Here is a 17,500-nt window from a genome sequence, read left to right as displayed (position 1 = left end):
AATTTTCACAGAGATCAAATTTTTGCTAAGCAGTAGTCACAGGTAAATATATATTATATATATAATATTATATATATAAAATTAACTACTTCATTGCTCAAAGCACCTTTAGACATTCTGAGAGTTGTGCTATTTTATTAATTAATTAATTAATTAGGCTATATTTTAATGTTTTGTGATGTTTTCATTACTTTTTTGTTTTGAAATATAAATTGTTGAGTTTTGAAACATTTTGACATTAACTATACCTGAATATTTATAAACAAAAAAATACCAGAACTATGTCCTTGACAATTGCACTAAGAAGTCTTTGCCAAAATCAGGTGCTCAGTGCAGTAGTTAAAAACTTAAAAGTTGTACCACCTCTGGTGCAAGATTAGGGACCCATAGCCTCAGAGAAGAAAATAGAGAGTACTCAGAGAAGGCCTTGAATAATAGGCAGGCTGTTTGTGTGTGTTTCGACGGTAAGCTTGCTGACACCAAATGTAGTTACCTAAGTGTAGTTACAGGATTAGAGCTACGCTCGTGGTGTCCCGTCTACCCAGCACTCTTTGTCACATAATGCTTTGAAACTACTGACGGTCTTGGCCGCCACCACCTTCTCACTTAACTTGTTCCAACCGTGTACCACTCTGTATGCGAAAGGAAATTTTTTTATATTTCTTTGGCATCTTTGTTTAGTTAGTTTAAATCTATGACCTTTTGTTCTTGAAGTTCCAGGTCTCGGGAAATCTTCCCTATCGATTTTATCAATTCCTGTTACTATTTTGTACATAGTGATTTTATCACCTCTTTTTGTTGTCTTCTAGTTTTGGCATATTTAATGCCTCTGACCTCTCCACATAGCTCTTGCCCTTTAGTTCTGGGAGCCACTTAGTAGCATGTCTTTGCACCTTTTCCAGTTTGTTGATGTGCTTCTTAACATATGGGCACCAAACAACCACTGCATATTCTAGCCTTGGCCGAACAAAACTCTTGAACAATTTCTTTAGTATTTCGCCATCCATGTATTTAAACAAAATTCTGAAGTTAGAAAGCGTGGCATAGGCTCCTCACACAACGTTCTTTATGTGGGCCTCAAGTGATAGTTTTCTATCTAGAATCAACCCTAGACCTCTTTCTTTTATCAGAATTATATAAAGATTTCTCACATAATTTGTAGGTTGTGTGGGATCTATGTTCTATTCCACATTCCATAACATGGCATTTATTCACATTAAATTTCATTTGCCAAGTGGTGATCCATATACTTACTTTGTCCAGGTCTTCTTGAAGGGCATGACAATCATCTAAATTTCTTATCCATCCCATTATCTTAGCATCATCAGCAAACATGTTTATATAATTCTGTATTCCTACTGGTAGATCATTTATGTAGACAATGAACATTTCTGGTGCATGTACTGTGGTACTCCACTTGTGACACTTCTGCAGTCCGATTACCTCTGATTACTGCCCTCATTTTTCTATCAGTCAGAAAATTTTTCATCCATGTTAGAAGCTTACCTGTCACCCATCCAAAATTTTCTAGTTTCCAGAACAACCTCTTATGTGGAACTCTGTCGAAAGCCTTTTTTATGTCTAGATAGATGCAGTCAACCCAACTACCTTTTTCCTTTAAAATCTCTGTGGCTCAATCATAGAAACTGAGTAAATTCGATACACAGGATCTTCCAGATCGAAAACAATACTGTCTGTGTGATATTATATAATTTCTCTCCAGGTGTTCTACCCATTTAGTTTTTATTATTTTTTTTTCAATCTTTTCACTGTTACACTTGTCAATGATTCAGGTCTATAACTGAGAGAGGTGGGGTCTTCCCTGTTGCCACTTTTGTAGATTGGAACTATGTTAGCCTTTTTCCACATGTTTGCTATGACTCCTGTACACAGGGATGCCTGAAAGATCAGGTGAAGTGGAAGGCTGAGCTCAGATGCACATTCTCTCAGAACCCATGGTGAAACTCCATCTGGACCAACTGCTTTGTTCTTACTTAGCTCCTTTAGCATATTTTCCACTTCATCTCTAGACACCTCTATACGCTCTATGATGTTCTCAGAAATTCTTATTGTGTCTGGTTCTCTTAAGATTTCATTTTGTATAAACACACTTTGGAACTTTTGGTTTAATGTTTCACACATTGCATTATCATTTTCTGTGAATCTGTTTCCTATTTTCAACCTCTGGATATTATCCTTTACCTGCAATTTGTTGTTTATGAATTTGTAGAATAGGCCCAGTTCTGTTTTACATTTATCCATTATCCCTTTTTAAAAATTTCTTTCTGCCTCTCCCCTTACTGCTGTATAGTTGTTTCTCGCATCTTTTTATCGCTGGTATGATTGGGGGTTTGGCTTCTTTCTATGTTGATACCTGCTTGATGGGGTTCTGCTCTTCTACTCCCCAAGCCCGGCCCGAGGCCAGGCTCGACTTGTGAGAGTTTGGTCCACCAGGCTGTTGCTTGGAGCGGCCCGCAGGGCCACATACCCACCACAGCCCGGCTGATCCGGAACTTCTCTTAGAAAACAGTCCAGTTTTCTCCTGAAGATGTCCACGGTTGTTCCGGCAATATTTCTTATAGTCGCTGGGAGGACGTTGAACAACCGCGGACCTCTGATGTTTATACAGTGCTCTCTGATTGTGCCTGTGGCACCTCTGCTCTTCACTGGTTCAATCTTGCATTTTTTTCCATATCGTTCACTCCAGTACGTTGTTATTTTACTGTGTAGATTTGGGACCTGGCCCTCCAGTATCTTCCATGTGTATATTATTTGGTATCTCTCTCGTCTCCTTTCTAGAGAGTACATTTGGAGAGCTTTGAGACGATCCCAATAATTTAGGTGTTTTATCTCGTCTATGCGTGCCGTATATGTTCTCTGTATTCCCTGTATTTCAGCAATCTCTCCTGCTCTGAAGGGGGAAGTGAATACTGAGCAGTACTCGAGACGGGACAACATAAGTGACTTGAAGAGTACAACCATTGTGATGTGATCCCTGGATTTGAAAGTTCTCATAATCCATCCGATCATTTTTCTGGCTGACGCAATATTTGCTTGGTTATGCTCCCTAAACATTAGATCGTCGGACATCATTATTCCCAAATCCTTGACATGCTGTTTTTCTACTATGGGAAGATTCGATTGTGTTTTGTACCCTGTATTATGTTTCAGATCCTCATTTTTGCCATACCTGAAATTTATCACTGTTAAACATCATGTTATTTTCTGCTGCCCAATCGAAAACTTTGTTGACATCTGCTTGTAGTTTTTCAATGTCTTTCATTCCATTTTTGTGTCTTTTGGTCTGTGGCCCTCTCTCAATTTCTGTTGAACCAATCCTGTTTTCTAGCCCTGCATCTCTGTTTTGGTATGAATGTTTGTGTGCCTTCATTGTATATTTTGCAAAATTTGGCATACATTTAATTTACTTCCCTGTCTAGCAACAAGTCTGCCTAATTACTTATTAAAAAAAAATTTGAAGTTCCCCATAGTGACCTCTCTCTCTTGAAATCAAGTTTATCAACTGTTTCAATGTCCCCATTTTCTGTGTGTGTGTGTTTGGAGGCTAAGCTTGCTGATACCATGTGTGTGTGTGTTTGGAGGCTAAGCTTGCTGATACCATGTGTGTGTGTGTGTGTTTGGAGGCTAAGCTTGCTGATACCATGTGTGTGTGTGTATGGAGGCTAAGCTTGCTGATACCATATGTGTGTGTGTGTGTGTGTGTGTGTGTGTGTGTGTGTTTGGAGGCTAAGCTTGCTGTTACCATGTGTGTGTGTGTGTGTTTGGAGGCTAAGCTTGCTGATACCGTGTGTGTCTGTGTTTGGAGGCTAAGCTTGCTGATACCATGTATGTGTGTGTGTGTGTGTGTGTGTGTTTGGAGGCTAAGCTTGCTAATACCGTTTGTGTGTGTGTGTGTGTGTTTAGAGGCTAAGCTTGATGACACCATGTGTGTATTTGGAGGCTAAGCTTGCTGATACCATGTGTGTGTGTGTGTTTGGAGGCTAACCTTGCTGATACCATGTGTGTGTGTGTGTTTGGAGGCTAAGTTTGCTGATACCATGTGTGTGTGTGTGTGTTTGGAGGCTAAGCTTGCTGATACCATGTGTGTGTGTGTTTGGAGGCTAAGTTTGCTGATACCATGTGTGTGTGTGTGTGTTTGGAGGCTAAGCTTGCTGATACCATGTGTGTTTGTGTGTTTGGAGGCTAAGTTTGCTGATACCATGTGTGTGTGTGTGTTTGGAGGCTAAGCTTGCTGATACCATGTGTGTGTGTGTTTGGAGGCTAAGCTTGCTGATACCATGTGTGTGTGTGTGTTTGGAGGCTAAGCTTGCTGATACCATGTGTGTGTGTGTGTGTGTTTGGAGGCTAAGCTTGCTGATACCGTTTGTGTGTGTGTGTGTGTGTTTAGAGGCTAAGCTTGCTGATACCATGTGTGTATTTGGAGGCTAAGCTTGCTGATACCATGTGTGTGTGTGTTTGGAGGCTAAGCTTGCTGATACCATGTGTGTGTGTGTGTGTTTGGAGGCTAAGTTTGCTGATACCATGTGTGTGTGTGTGTTTGGAGGCTAAGTTTGCTAACACCGTGTGTGTACTCACCTGTTTAAATAATAATAGGGGTGTGTACCACCTCTGGTGCAATTGTAGGGACCCACAGCCTTGAAGAAAATAAAGAGTATTCAGAGAAGACCTTGTGGATTCTCACTGAACACTAATCTTTTCTTCTCCTATCACCCCTCTTATTTTGTTTTATGCTGTATTCTATTATATATCATATAAATACATAGCCAAATGGCAATATTTATTATGTCTATACAAAAAGAAGACATCCACTTTATTTTTTTTCTCTCCTTTGTTTCTATGTGGATTTTGTTGTGACTAATGATTCTCCTCCTTCCCATCAACAGGTCTTCCTCACTGGGCTTGCTCGGCTTTTGTGTTACTGTGAGGGTGCCATCATCGTTTACCCTTCAAGACTGACTCATGCTGGCATTGCATTTGTGGACTTCCCTTCACAGTAAACAGTCCTTCTCCATATGGTGATTGTCCAGGGCAAGCAGGGTGTGACTGCCATCTTGGAGAAGCAGGGTCTTTTAATATGAAGAATCTTCCGTCTTCTCTACTTACGCCAGCTTGTGCCGGCCTTGCATTCTTGTTACTTCATGGCCCTTGGGCCTTTTTTATTTATTTTACATAATAAATTTTTTTATTAATACCCGTGTTTCACAAGAGATCCTTAACATTTTAAGCACCAATTGTATTGACTAATGCACGTCTTGTAACCTTTAAGACATAAATAGACAAGACATAGATAAATGAGTGAATAATACTGAGTGACTAGGTTAGGGCGAGGAACATAGTACAGTGTCTGACTTTGGAAGAATGCCTACTGTTTTAGAAACCTTATTGCCATGATCATAATCGTATGGGTTAAAAAGCATTTGTTGTCACTCCTACACTGTGGCTTGTTGAGCTTGAAACCTTTGCCCCTTGTTCGTGTTACATCTGACCTTTTGAAGAAATTGTATGAATCAATATCCTCCAAATTGTTCAGTATTTTAAAGGTTTCGCTCTATTACTCTCTCATTTGCATATATCTAAGCATATAGATTAGATATAGATTTAGATTAGATTTTTTATTCAGGTAAAGGTACATACATTGCAGATGAGTTACAAAGGGAAAGACATTGACTAGAGTTCACTAGCTCTATTGGAAGAGAAACGTCTGCAAGACAAGTGTGGGCAAAAATTAAGGTAGCAGCGGCTCACAACGACCCCCATCGGCTTCATTTTGTATCTTCTCCAACTTGCCCATCCTACCTTTACCAAAACAAGAAATGACAGGTGCAGCATAATCAATAAGAAATCTTACAGTACTCAAGTACATCATTCGTAGCACTTGGACTCCCACTCCTTTCCACAGCATGCCAAGGCCTTCAGAGGTTTTTTTTTTTTTTTTTTTTTGAGATATATACAAGAGTTGTTACATTCTTGTACAGCCACTAGTACGCGTAGCGTTTCGGGCAAGTCCTTAATCCTATGGTCCCTGGAATACGATCCCCTGCCGCGAAGAATCGTTTTTTCATCCAAGTACACATTTTACTGTTGCGTTAAACAGAGGCTACAGTTAAGGAATTGCGCCCAGTAAATCCTCCCCGGCCAGGATACGAACCCATGACATAGCGCTCGCGGAACGCCAGGCGAGTGTCTTACCACTACACCACGGAGACTGCATAAACTGCAAGGTTGTAATCTCTTCCGACATTGACTCAACAGTCTGTTCATCTCAGTTTCCAAACTCTCGTAGGTATATCCAACATATATGCCTAAATATTTATATATATTAACTCTCTATATTTTTACCGTTTATTTCCAATATAATGGGCCTCCGACTTCTACATTCAAACTATAGTTTTGTCTTCATTAACCACTAGTCCCATGTGGTGACACTGGTTTCCGAAATTGTCCAACACTGTTTGAATCTTTGAAATATCTTTGCCCTGAAACAAAATATCATCAGCATATATGATTGGAGTTACCCAATTTGAGTATTTCTCAGATGCTATCTTATTCATTAGTACATTAAACAGGGTGAGACTCAACACTCCTCCCTGAGGTGTGCAGAGTTCTTGACCTTGATACCTTGAACCATACAACCTTGATACCACACCTGAGCCTTCCTTTCCTGAAGATAATCCCCTATCCAGCGCAATAATCTCCCTTCAACACCAAGACCAGCTAATTCATATAAAATAACCTCTTTGTTGGCTTTATCAAAAGCTCCTTATAAATCAATAAAAATTCTATAATAATCATTACCATTAGCTAGACATTTAATAATACAGTCAGAGGTACTTTTTCCTCTAAGGAACCCGAAAAATTATTAGACAGCTGATCACCTATTATATACAAAAGTTTATTTAAAATGATCCTCTCCATCATTTTACAAAAACACGAGGTTAAAGACACAGGTCTGTACTCTCCATTGGCTTTAGGGATAAGGATGATCATAGTTCTTTTTCATTTACTGGGAATTCTGCCCTCTTTATAACTAATATTAAAGAGGTCTAACAGCGGGCTTTTCGTCATAATGGCAAGTTCATTAAGTATTTCATAAGTTACTCCATCCTCCCCAGGGGGCGGTAGATTTCCCAACTTTAATCGCCGTTATTAGTTCTTCTCTGGTTATACCTGTGCAAGTGACATCACCACTGTTACCTGCTGTAAGTATAAAATCCTTTCTTAGATCTTTCCAAGAATCAAACTACTCTCTCGTTACAGCGGGTAATTAAATGAACTAAGTTTGGCAGCTTCCGCCCATTTATTTACGAGACCTTTTACAATTCCTTACTGGTCAGGATGTGCAACAAAATTATGCTTTTTACCCCTTATTTCATTTATGTCTTGCCAGATTTCCTTCAAGTTTGTTACTCCTAACTTTCTCTGCAAACTCCTGCCAATACTTGCTCCAAATTTCCTTTCTCTTCTCCGCACACTTTTATGGGGGGGATGCTTTTCTATACCAGATGTTTTCCGGTTCAATGTTGCATTAAATACATCTACCTCCTTAATTAAATCTTAATAAAATGCTTCTGCCAAAACTGGCTTATAAGTATCATACCAAGACTTAATATGACCAACAAGACCCCTTAATTCTCCCTTATTAAACTTTAAGCTTTTCCTCTGAAGGCAGGCATGCTTTTTATCTAGTTTAAGCTGTATTTGTAATGCAAAATCTCTTAGCATTTCATCCACAGTAAGACAATTCTCCTCTATGCCCTCAGCATTTATCAAACAAGCATAATCTAATCTCCCTCCCCTCAGATGAGTAGGAGAGGGCTCGCCCAGCAGTTGAACATCTTCATGTTCAACATGTTCATCTTCATGTTCAGATTGTTACCATCCCTATCCCCAGTTTCCTGGAGTGCTACTATGTTAATATTCTCTCTAAGAGTATAATAGTGTACATCCACCGCTCTAGTTTTTAATCCATTAACGTTCCAAGATAATATTATCAATCTACTTTCATCCATGAACTCCGTAATATTTTTTCTTTCTCCTCACTTGCACAACTACTACTAACATCGAAGGTAATAGTATTCATATCTATTTTCTTTGTTATTTCTGTATACCTTTTTACTTTAACGAAGGTACCCCCCAGGTGTAGGGAGGAATGATCTTTTCCAGGTATATTTTGAAAATCAGCATCGTTTTGCCACGTACCGCTTCGGTGGGTAGGCGGTTTCATGAGTTAATAACTCTGTGGGTGAAAAAGTATCTCCTGTAACTGGTAACTGGCTATTCAGACGAAGGACTTCGGGTAGATGTAGTTTACATGGACCTGAACAACGGTCCTGCTGTCTGCTGTCTGCTCTGTGTCGAGGCTGTAGCGTCTTGGGTCGATTAAACTGTACACGCCGAGTACTACATTCTTGACTGGAGATTGTACTGTGTGCTATTCGATTGATTGATGAAGATTAAGCCACCCAAGAGGTGACACGGGCATGAATACCCCGTAAGTGGTGGCCCTTTTGAGCCATTACCAATATCAAGAGCTGACACTGGAGATCTGTGGAGGTGCGACTGCACGTACCCTGCGTGACGGGAGATGTCTCCCGTGTGGTGTGTGCTATTCTGATTTATTTATAAAGATTAAGCCACCCAAGAGGTGGCACGGGCATGAATAGCCCGTAATGTGCTATTCTCAAGTCGCTTGCTTATGTACGGTGACGACACCTCACAGTAAGATATAGAAGGGTGGAAAACCGTTACCTGTAAATAGGGATAGGATTAATGCTTGTGTAATTAGTTATGCCATTATGATGATGAGATAATGGAGTATAAGGATTACTCGTTCACTACATCACCTTCAACTATTACTAGGGGAACTATTCCATGGTCCAGCGATTTTCTGAAAAGGAGTTTCACTGGCAAGCATAGTGAATTGAGAGCATAAGAATAAAGGTAACTGCAGAAGGCCTATTGGCCCATACGAGGCAGCTCCTATCTATAACCACCCAAACCCACTCATATACATGTCCAACCCACGCTTGAAACAATCGAGGGACCCCACCTCCACCACGTTACGCGGTAATTGGTTCCACAAATCAACAACCCTGTTGCCAAACCAGTATTTACCCAAGTCTTTCCTAATTCTAAACTTATCCAATTTATACCCATTGTTTTGTGTTCTGTCATGTGTTGATACTTTTAATACCCTACTAATATCCCCTTTGTTATGTCCATTCATCCACTTGTAAACCTCTGTCATATCACCCCTAACTCTTCGCTTTTCCAGTGAATGCAATTTAAGCTTTGTTAATCTTTCTTCATATAAAAGATTTCTATTTTGGGGAATTAACTTAGTCACCCTACTCTAGACACGTTCAAGTGAATTTATATTCATTCTATAATATGGCGACCAAAACTGAACTGCATAATGTAAATGGGGCCTAACCAGAGCAAGATATAGCTGAAGAACCACACCAGGTGTCTTGTTACTAACACTTCGATTAATAAATCCCAGTGTCCTATTTGCCTTATTACGAGCATTCATGCATTGATCCTTTTGTTTTAAATTCTTACTAATCATAACTCCCAGATCCCTTTCACAATCCGACTTCGCAATCTCAACACCATCTAGCTCGTATCTTGTAACTATCATCATTACCTAGTCTCAAAACTTTACATTTATCAGCATTAAACTGCATCTGTCAATCTTTTGACCATTTCAAAACCCTATTTAGATCAACTTGAAGTGATAGTGAGTCTTCTTCCGTGTTAATTTCCCTACCTATTTTTGTATCATCTGCAAATTTGCAAATGTTGCTACTCAACATAAGAACACAAGAACACAAGAACAAAGGCAACTGCAGAAGGCCCACCGGCCCATACGAGGCAGCTCCTACCTACAACCACCCAATTAATTTGCCAGTTCCTTTACGACTTGGGACTTAAATCCATTTACACTTTGGGCTTCTGAGTCTTTTAGTTTGTCAATGCTCTTCCTGATTGTGTCGCGTGTAATTGGTATTTCTCTTAATTCATTCTCCTTACCTCCGACAAACATTTGTGTTGGTGATGGGATGTCATTCAAGCTTTCTAGTGTGAACACTGATGTTAGGTATTCATTGAGTGTTTGCCGCCCTTTCATGATACAACTTAAAATTGTTAGTCTCATCTTTTATGGGTCCTACGGAGTCAGTTCTTTGTTTGGGTTTTACTTCGTATATACTTGCCCGAAACGCTATGCGTATTAGTGGCTTTAGGTATTGTATTTTAAATTTTAAAATTTTGCCCCGAGGTGCGAGTTTATTGGGAGTACTTAGCTGTATCATTAGCAAGGTAATTAACTATAGTTTGCTGTCCTCCGTCCTTTAACAAATTCATTGACCCCTCCCCTAACCTGCCTATTTTGTGCAATAGTCGGTTTAGGATGATCCTTTCAAGCATCTTCCAAGTGCATTACATGAGACTGATAGGTCTATAATTGCCAGGGTCATTGGGTTTCGGTATTGGGACCATTATTGCATGTTTCCATTGTGTGAGCAACACTCCACATAGGAATGACTTGTTAAACAGGTGGAGTAGTGGATTGCCAGACACTTCACACAGTGCATTGAGTATGTCGTAGGTGACGCCATCTTCACCAGGTGCTGTACTTTTACCCTTTTCATATCCCCCTTTACTTCCTTGGCTGTAATTGGTTCCCCATACTCGTCATCACTAGATTGTGCTCTTGTTATCCTAATCCTTCTGTCATTATGTCGGAGGAGCTGTTCCCTGCTTACTTCTGCAGGGAGGGAGGAGGATGATGCTGCATCACTCCACTTGTGAATTAGTTCTTCAGCCTTACCCTCGGGGTCGTTGTGAGCCGCAGGCCGGGCTCTGCTCCCCTTAGCTACCTTAATTTTTGCCCACACTTGTCTTGCAGACGTTTCTCTTCCAATAGAGCTAGTGAACTCTAGTCATTGTCTTTCCCTTTGTAACTCATCTGCAATGTATGTACCTTTACCTGAATAAAAAATCTAATCTAAATCTATATCTAATCTATATGCTTAGATATATGCAAATGAGAGAGTAATAGAGCGAAACCTTTAAAATACTGAACAATTTGGAGGATATTGATTCATACAATTTCTTCAAAAGGTCAGATGTAACACGAACAAGGAGCAAAGGTTTCAAGCTCAACAAGCCACAGTGTAGGAGTGACAACAAATGCTTTTTAACCCATACGATTATGATCATGGCAATAAGGTTTCTAAAACAGTAGGCATTCTTCCAAAGCCAGACACAGTACTATGTTCCTCGCCCTAACCTAGTCACTCAGTATTATTCACTCATTTATCTATGTCTTGTCTATTTATGTCTTAAAGGTTACAAGACGTGCATTAGTCAATACAATTGGTGCTTAAAATGTTAAGGATCTCTTGTGAAACACGGGTATTATTAAAAAAATTTATTATGTAAAATAAATAAAAAAGGCCCAAGGGCCATGAAGTAACAAGAATGCAAGGCCGGCACAAGCTGGCGTAAGTAGAGAAGACGGAAGATTCTTCATATTAAAAGACCCTGCTTCTCCAAGATGGCAGTCACACCCTGCTTGCCCTGGACAATCACCATATGGAGAAGGACTGTTTACTGTGAAGGGAAGTCCACAAATGCAATGCCAGCATGAGTCAGTCTTGAAGGGTAAACGATGATGGCACCCTCACAGTAACACAAAAGCCGAGCAAGCCCAGTGAGGAAGACCTGTTGATGGGAAGGAGGAGAATCATTAGTCACAACAAAATCCACATAGAAACAAAGGAGAGAAAAAAAATAAAGTGGATGTCTTCTTTTTGTATAGACATAATAAATATTGCCATTTGGCTATGTATTTATATGATATATAATAGAATACAGCATAAAACAAAATAAGAGGGGTGATAGGAGAAGAAAAGATTAGTGTTCAGTGAGAATCCACAAGGTCTTCTCTGAATACTCTTTATTTTCTTCAAGGCTGTGGGTCCCTACAATTGCACCAGAGGTGGTACACAGCCCTATTATTATTTAAACAGGTGAGTACACACACGGTGTTAGCAAACTTAGCCTCCAAACACACACACACACATGGTATCAGCAAACTTAGCCTCCAAACACACACACACACATGGTATCAGCAAGCTTAGCCTCCAAACACACACACACATGGTATCAGCAAGCTTAGCCTTCAAATACACACATGGTATCAGCAAGCTTAGCCTCTAAACACACACACACACACACAAACGGTATCAGCAAGCTTAGCCTCCAAACACACACACACACACACACACACACACACACACACACACACACACACACACACACACACACACACACATGGTATCAGCAAGCTTAGCCTCCAAACACACACACACACATGGTATCAGCAAGCTTAGCCTCCAAACACACACACACACACATGGTATCAGCAAGCTTAGCCTCCAAACACACACACACACATGGTATCAGCAAACTTAGCCTCCAAACACACAAACACACATGGTATCAGCAAGCTTAGCCTCCAAACACACACACACACACATGGTATCAGCAAACTTAGCCTCCAAACACACACACACACATGGTATCAGCAAGCTTAGCCTCCAAACACACACACACACACACACACATGGTATCAGCAAACTTAGCCTCCAAACACACACACACACATGGTATCAGCAAGGTTAGCCTCCAAACACACACACACACATGGTATCAGCAAGCTTAGCCTCCAAATACACACATGGTATCATCAAGCTTAGCCTCTAAACACACACACACACACACAAACGGTATTAGCAAGCTTAGCCTCCAAACACACACACACACACACACACATACATGGTATCAGCAAGCTTAGCCTCCAAACACAGACACACACGGTATCAGCAAGCTTAGCCTCCAAACACACACACACACATGGTATCAGCAAGCTTAGCCTCCAAACACACACACACACACACACACACATGGTATCAGCAAGCTTAGCCTCCAAACACACACACACATGGTATCAGCAAGCTTAGCCTCCAAACACACACACACACACATGGTATCAGCAAGCTTAGCCTCCAAACACACACACACATGGTATCAGCAAGCTTAGCCTCCAAACACACACACACAGAGAATGGGGACATTGAAACAGTTGATAAACTTGATTTCAAGAGAGAGAGGTCACTATGGGGAACTTCTAATTTTTTTTAATAAGTAATTAGGCAGACTTGTTGCTAGACAGGGAAGTAAATTAAATGTATGCCAAATTTTGCAAAATATACAATGAAGGCACACAAACATTCATACCAAAACAGAGATGCAGGGCTAGAAAACAGGATTGGTTCAACAGAAATTGAGAGAGGGCCACAGACCAAAAGACACAAAAATGGAATGAAAGACATTGAAAAACTACAAGCAGATGTCAACAAAGTTTTCGATTGGGCAGCAGAAAATAACATGATGTTTAACAGTGATAAATTTCAGGTATGGCAAAAATGAGGATCTGAAACATAATACAGGGTACAAAACACAATCGAATCTTCCCATAGTAGAAAAACAGCATGTCAAGGATTTGGGAATAATGATGTCCGACGATCTAATGTTTAGGGAGCATAACCAAGCAAATATTGCGTCAGCCAGAAAAATGATCGGATGGATTATGAGAACTTTCAAATCCAGGGATCACATCACAATGGTTGTACTCTTCAAGTCACTTATGTTGTCCCGTCTCGAGTACTGCTCAGTATTCACTTCCTCCTTCAGAGCAGGAGAGATTGCTGAAATACAGGGAATACAGAGAACATATACGGCACGCATAGACGAGATAAAACACCTAAATTATTGGGATCGTCTCAAAGCTCTCCAAATGTACTCTCTAGAAAGGAGACGAGAGAGATACCAAATAATATACACATGGAAGATACTGGAGGGCCAGGTCCCAAATCTACACAGTAAAATAACAACGTACTGGAGTGAACGATATGGAAAAAAATGCAAGATTGAACCAGTGAAGAGCAGAGGTGCCACAGGCACAATCAGAGAGCACTGTATAAACATCAGAGGTCCGCGGTTGTTCAACGTCCTCCCAGCGACTATAAGAAATATTGCCGGAACAACCGTGGACATCTTCAGGAGAAAACTGGACTGTTTTCTAAGAGAAGTTCCGGATCAGCCGGGCTGTGGTGGGTATGTGGCCCTGCGGGCCGCTCCAAGCAACAGCCTGGTGGACCAAACTCTCACAAGTCGAGCCTGGCCTCGGGCCGGGCTTGGGGAGTAGAAGAGCAGAACCCCATCAAGCAGGTATCAACATAGAAAGAAGCCAAACCCCCAATCATACCAGCGATAAAAAGATGCGAGAAACTACTATACAGCAGTAAGGGGAGAGGCAGAAAGAAATTTTTAAAAAGGGATAATGGATAAATGTAAAACAGAACTGGGCCTATTCTACAAATTCATAAACAACAAATTGCAGGTAAAGGATAATATCCAGAGGTTGAAAATAGGAAACAGATTCACAGAAAATGATAATGCAATGTGTGAAACATTAAACCAAAAGTTCCAAAGTGTGTTTATACAAAATGAAATCTTAAGAGAACCAGACACAATAAGAATTTCTGAGAACATCATAGAGCGTATAGAGGTGTCTAGAGATGAAGTGGAAAATATGCTAAAGGAGCTAAGTAAGAACAAAGCAGTTGGTCCAGATGGAGTTTCACCATGGGTTCTGAGAGAATGTGCATCTGAGCTCAGCCTTCCACTTCACCTGATCTTTCAGGCATCCCTGTGTACAGGAGTCATAGCAAACATGTGGAAAAAGGCTAACATAGTTCCAATCTACAAAAGTGGCAACAGGGAAGACCCCACCTCTCTCAGTTATAGACCTGAATCATTGACAAGTGTAACAGTGAAAAGATTGAAAAAAAAATAATAAAAACTAAATGGGTAGAACACCTGGAGAGAAATTATATAATATCACACAGACAGTATTGTTTTCGATCTGGAAGATCCTGTGTATCGAATTTACTCAGTTTCTATGATTGAGCCACAGAGATTTTAAAGGAAAAAGGTAGTTGGGTTGACTGCATCTATCTAGACATAAAAAAGGCTTTCGACAGAGTTCCACATAAGAGGTTGTTGTGGAAACTAGAAAATTTTGGATGGGTGACAGGTAAGCTTCTAACATGGATGAAAAATTTTCTGACTGATAGAAAAATGAGGGCAGTAATCAGAGGTAATCGGACTGCAGAAGTGTCACAAGTGGAGTACCACAGTACATGCACCAGAAATGTTCATTGTCTACATAAATGATCTACCAGTAGGAATACAGAATTATATAAACATGTTTGCTGATGATGCTAAGATAATGGGATGGATAAGAAATTTAGATGATTGTCATGCCCTTCAAGAAGACCTGGACAAAATAAGTATATGGATCACCACTTGGCAAATGAAATTTAATGTGAATAAATGCCATGTTATGGAATGTGGAATAGAACATAGATCCCACACAACCTACAAATTATGTGAGAAATCTTTATATAATTCTGATAAAAGAAAGAGGTCTAGGGTTGATTCTAGATAGAAAACTATCACTTGAGGCCCACATAAAGAACGTTGTGTGAGGAGCCTATGCCACGCTTTCTAACTTCAGAATTTTGTTTAAATACATGGATGGCGAAATACTAAAGAAATTGTTCAAGAGTTTTGTTCGGCCAAGGCTAGAATATGCAGCGGTTGTTTGGTGCCCATATGTTAAGAAGCACATCAACAAACTGGAAAAGGTGCAAAGACATGCTACTAAGTGGCTCCCAGAACTAAAGGGCAAGAGCTATGTGGAGAGGTCAGAGGCATTAAATATGCCAAAACTAAAAGACAACAAAAAGAGGTGATAAAATCACTATGTACAAAATAGTAACAGGAATTGATAAAATCGATAGGGAAGATTTCCCGAGACCTGGAACTTCAAGAACAAAAGGTCATAGATTTAAACTAACTAAACAAAGATGCCAAAGAAATATAAAAAAATTTCCTTTCGCATACAGAGTGGTACACGGTTGGAACAAGTTAAGTGAGAAGGTGGTGGCGGCCAAGACCGTCAGTAGTTTCAAAGCATTATGTGACAAAGAGTGCTGGGTAGACGGGACACCACGAGCGTAGCTCTAATCCTGTAACTACACTTAGGTAACTACATTTGGTGTCAGCAAGCTTACCGTCGAAACACACACAAACAGCCTGCCTATTATTCAAGGCCTTCTCTGAGTACTCTCTATTTTCTTCTCTGAGGCTATGGGTCCCTAATCTTGCACCAGAGGTGGTACAACTTTTAAGTTTTTAACTACTGCACTGAGCACCTGATTTTGGCAAAGACTTCTTAGTGCAATTGTCAAGGACATAGTTCTGGTATTTTTTTGTTTATAAATATTCAGGTATAGTTAATGTCAAAATGTTTCAAAACTCAACAATTTATATTTCAAAACAAAAAAGTAATGAAAACATCACAAAACATTAAAATATAGCCTAATTAATTAATTAATTAATAAAATAGCACAACTCTCAGAATGTCTAAAGGTGCTTTGAGCAATGAAGTAGTTAATTTTATATATATAATATTATATATATAATATATATTTACCTGTGACTACTGCTTAGCAAAAATTTGATCTCTGTGAAAATTGGTCTCGTCATTGCTAGGAGATATTTTAAGACCATGATTTGCTGTGGATGGCACTGTAGTCTTCAAGTCATCAATCTAAAAATAGAGGTAATCTTTTAAAATGTAAATTTTGTATAAAAAAAAATGCAAAAATAAATTGCAAGAATAATATGAAGTTATTATACAATTTTTGTTTAATTATTTAAATATTTGTGAGACATTATTAAGAAATGTATGAAGTACAGATTCTCTAAGACCTGATATGTATCTGCTTATGTTCCACCACATTACATTCAGGGCTGAAGAGAAAACACAGCCAGTAAGGTAAAGATCACTTAGGATGGACTGGGATGCTACATGTAGGTGGGGGCTAAGCTGCGTGAGGCTAGGATGCCCAGCCTGCCTTGTCTAGGCTGGGCTGGGCTAGGCAACACTAGGAAGGAGTTAACAAATCTCTGGAGTGCCTTACTTTTCCTGATATCCTTAAAAAAGCAAGAATGATGCCATTTTATAAAGGAGGCAAGACAGCAGACATAAACAATTAAAGAAAAATATCAAATCTACTTATACTTTCAAAAATATTTGATTTTTTTTTTTTACAAACATCTCTTCCTACTTTGTAAAATTCAACATGAATACAAACACACACACACATCCCTAGGAAGCAGCCCATAGCAGCTGTCTAACTCCCAGGTACTTATTTACTGTTAGGTGAACCAGATATAGAGAATAACCACAAAATGCTATCTTTATAATAACTATCTTGTAAAGCCACTAGTACACGCAGCATTTCAGGCAGGATATATAAAATATTTTATATATATATAT

At 39.6% G+C, this 17,500-nt stretch overlaps 1 protein-coding gene and 1 long non-coding RNA gene across 7 annotated transcripts in view; one reads left to right on the top strand and one right to left on the bottom strand.

Moving 5' to 3' along the window:
• Positions 1–17,500, top strand: part of LOC138349595 (uncharacterized) — a 348,497-nt gene that overhangs the window by 205,381 nt on the left and 125,616 nt on the right. The window contains exons 4-5 of one of the 5 annotated variants that reach the window (XM_069325243.1): positions 1–42; positions 4,905–5,212. The exon at positions 1–42 is cut by the window's left edge and continues 75 nt beyond it. The exons of the other annotated variants lie outside the window; for them this stretch is intronic. Of the exons in view, the coding sequence (XP_069181344.1) occupies positions 1–36 (36 nt within the window). The 3' untranslated portion in view covers positions 37–42; positions 4,905–5,212. Of the gene's footprint in view, positions 43–4,904; positions 5,213–17,500 lie in introns of those variants that run through there. 5 annotated transcript variants of the gene reach the window in all.
• LOC138365410 (uncharacterized) overlaps positions 11,441–17,500 on the bottom strand; it is an 8,382-nt gene continuing 2,322 nt past the window's right edge. The window contains exons 2-3 of one of the 2 annotated variants that reach the window (XR_011228797.1): positions 16,652–16,768; positions 11,441–11,748 (exon numbers count right to left, since the gene is read on the bottom strand). This is a non-coding gene — a long non-coding RNA (uncharacterized lncRNA). Of the gene's footprint in view, positions 11,749–16,651; positions 17,374–17,500 lie in introns of those variants that run through there. The other variant, XR_011228796.1, reaches the window with a different exon arrangement.

Source organism: Procambarus clarkii, chromosome 16 (assembly GCF_040958095.1).
Source record: "Procambarus clarkii isolate CNS0578487 chromosome 16, FALCON_Pclarkii_2.0, whole genome shotgun sequence".
NCBI lineage: Eukaryota > Metazoa > Arthropoda > Malacostraca > Decapoda > Cambaridae > Procambarus > Procambarus clarkii.
The sequence above is the reverse complement of the archived record's forward strand: the minus strand, read 5'-3'. Positions and strand labels throughout refer to the sequence as shown.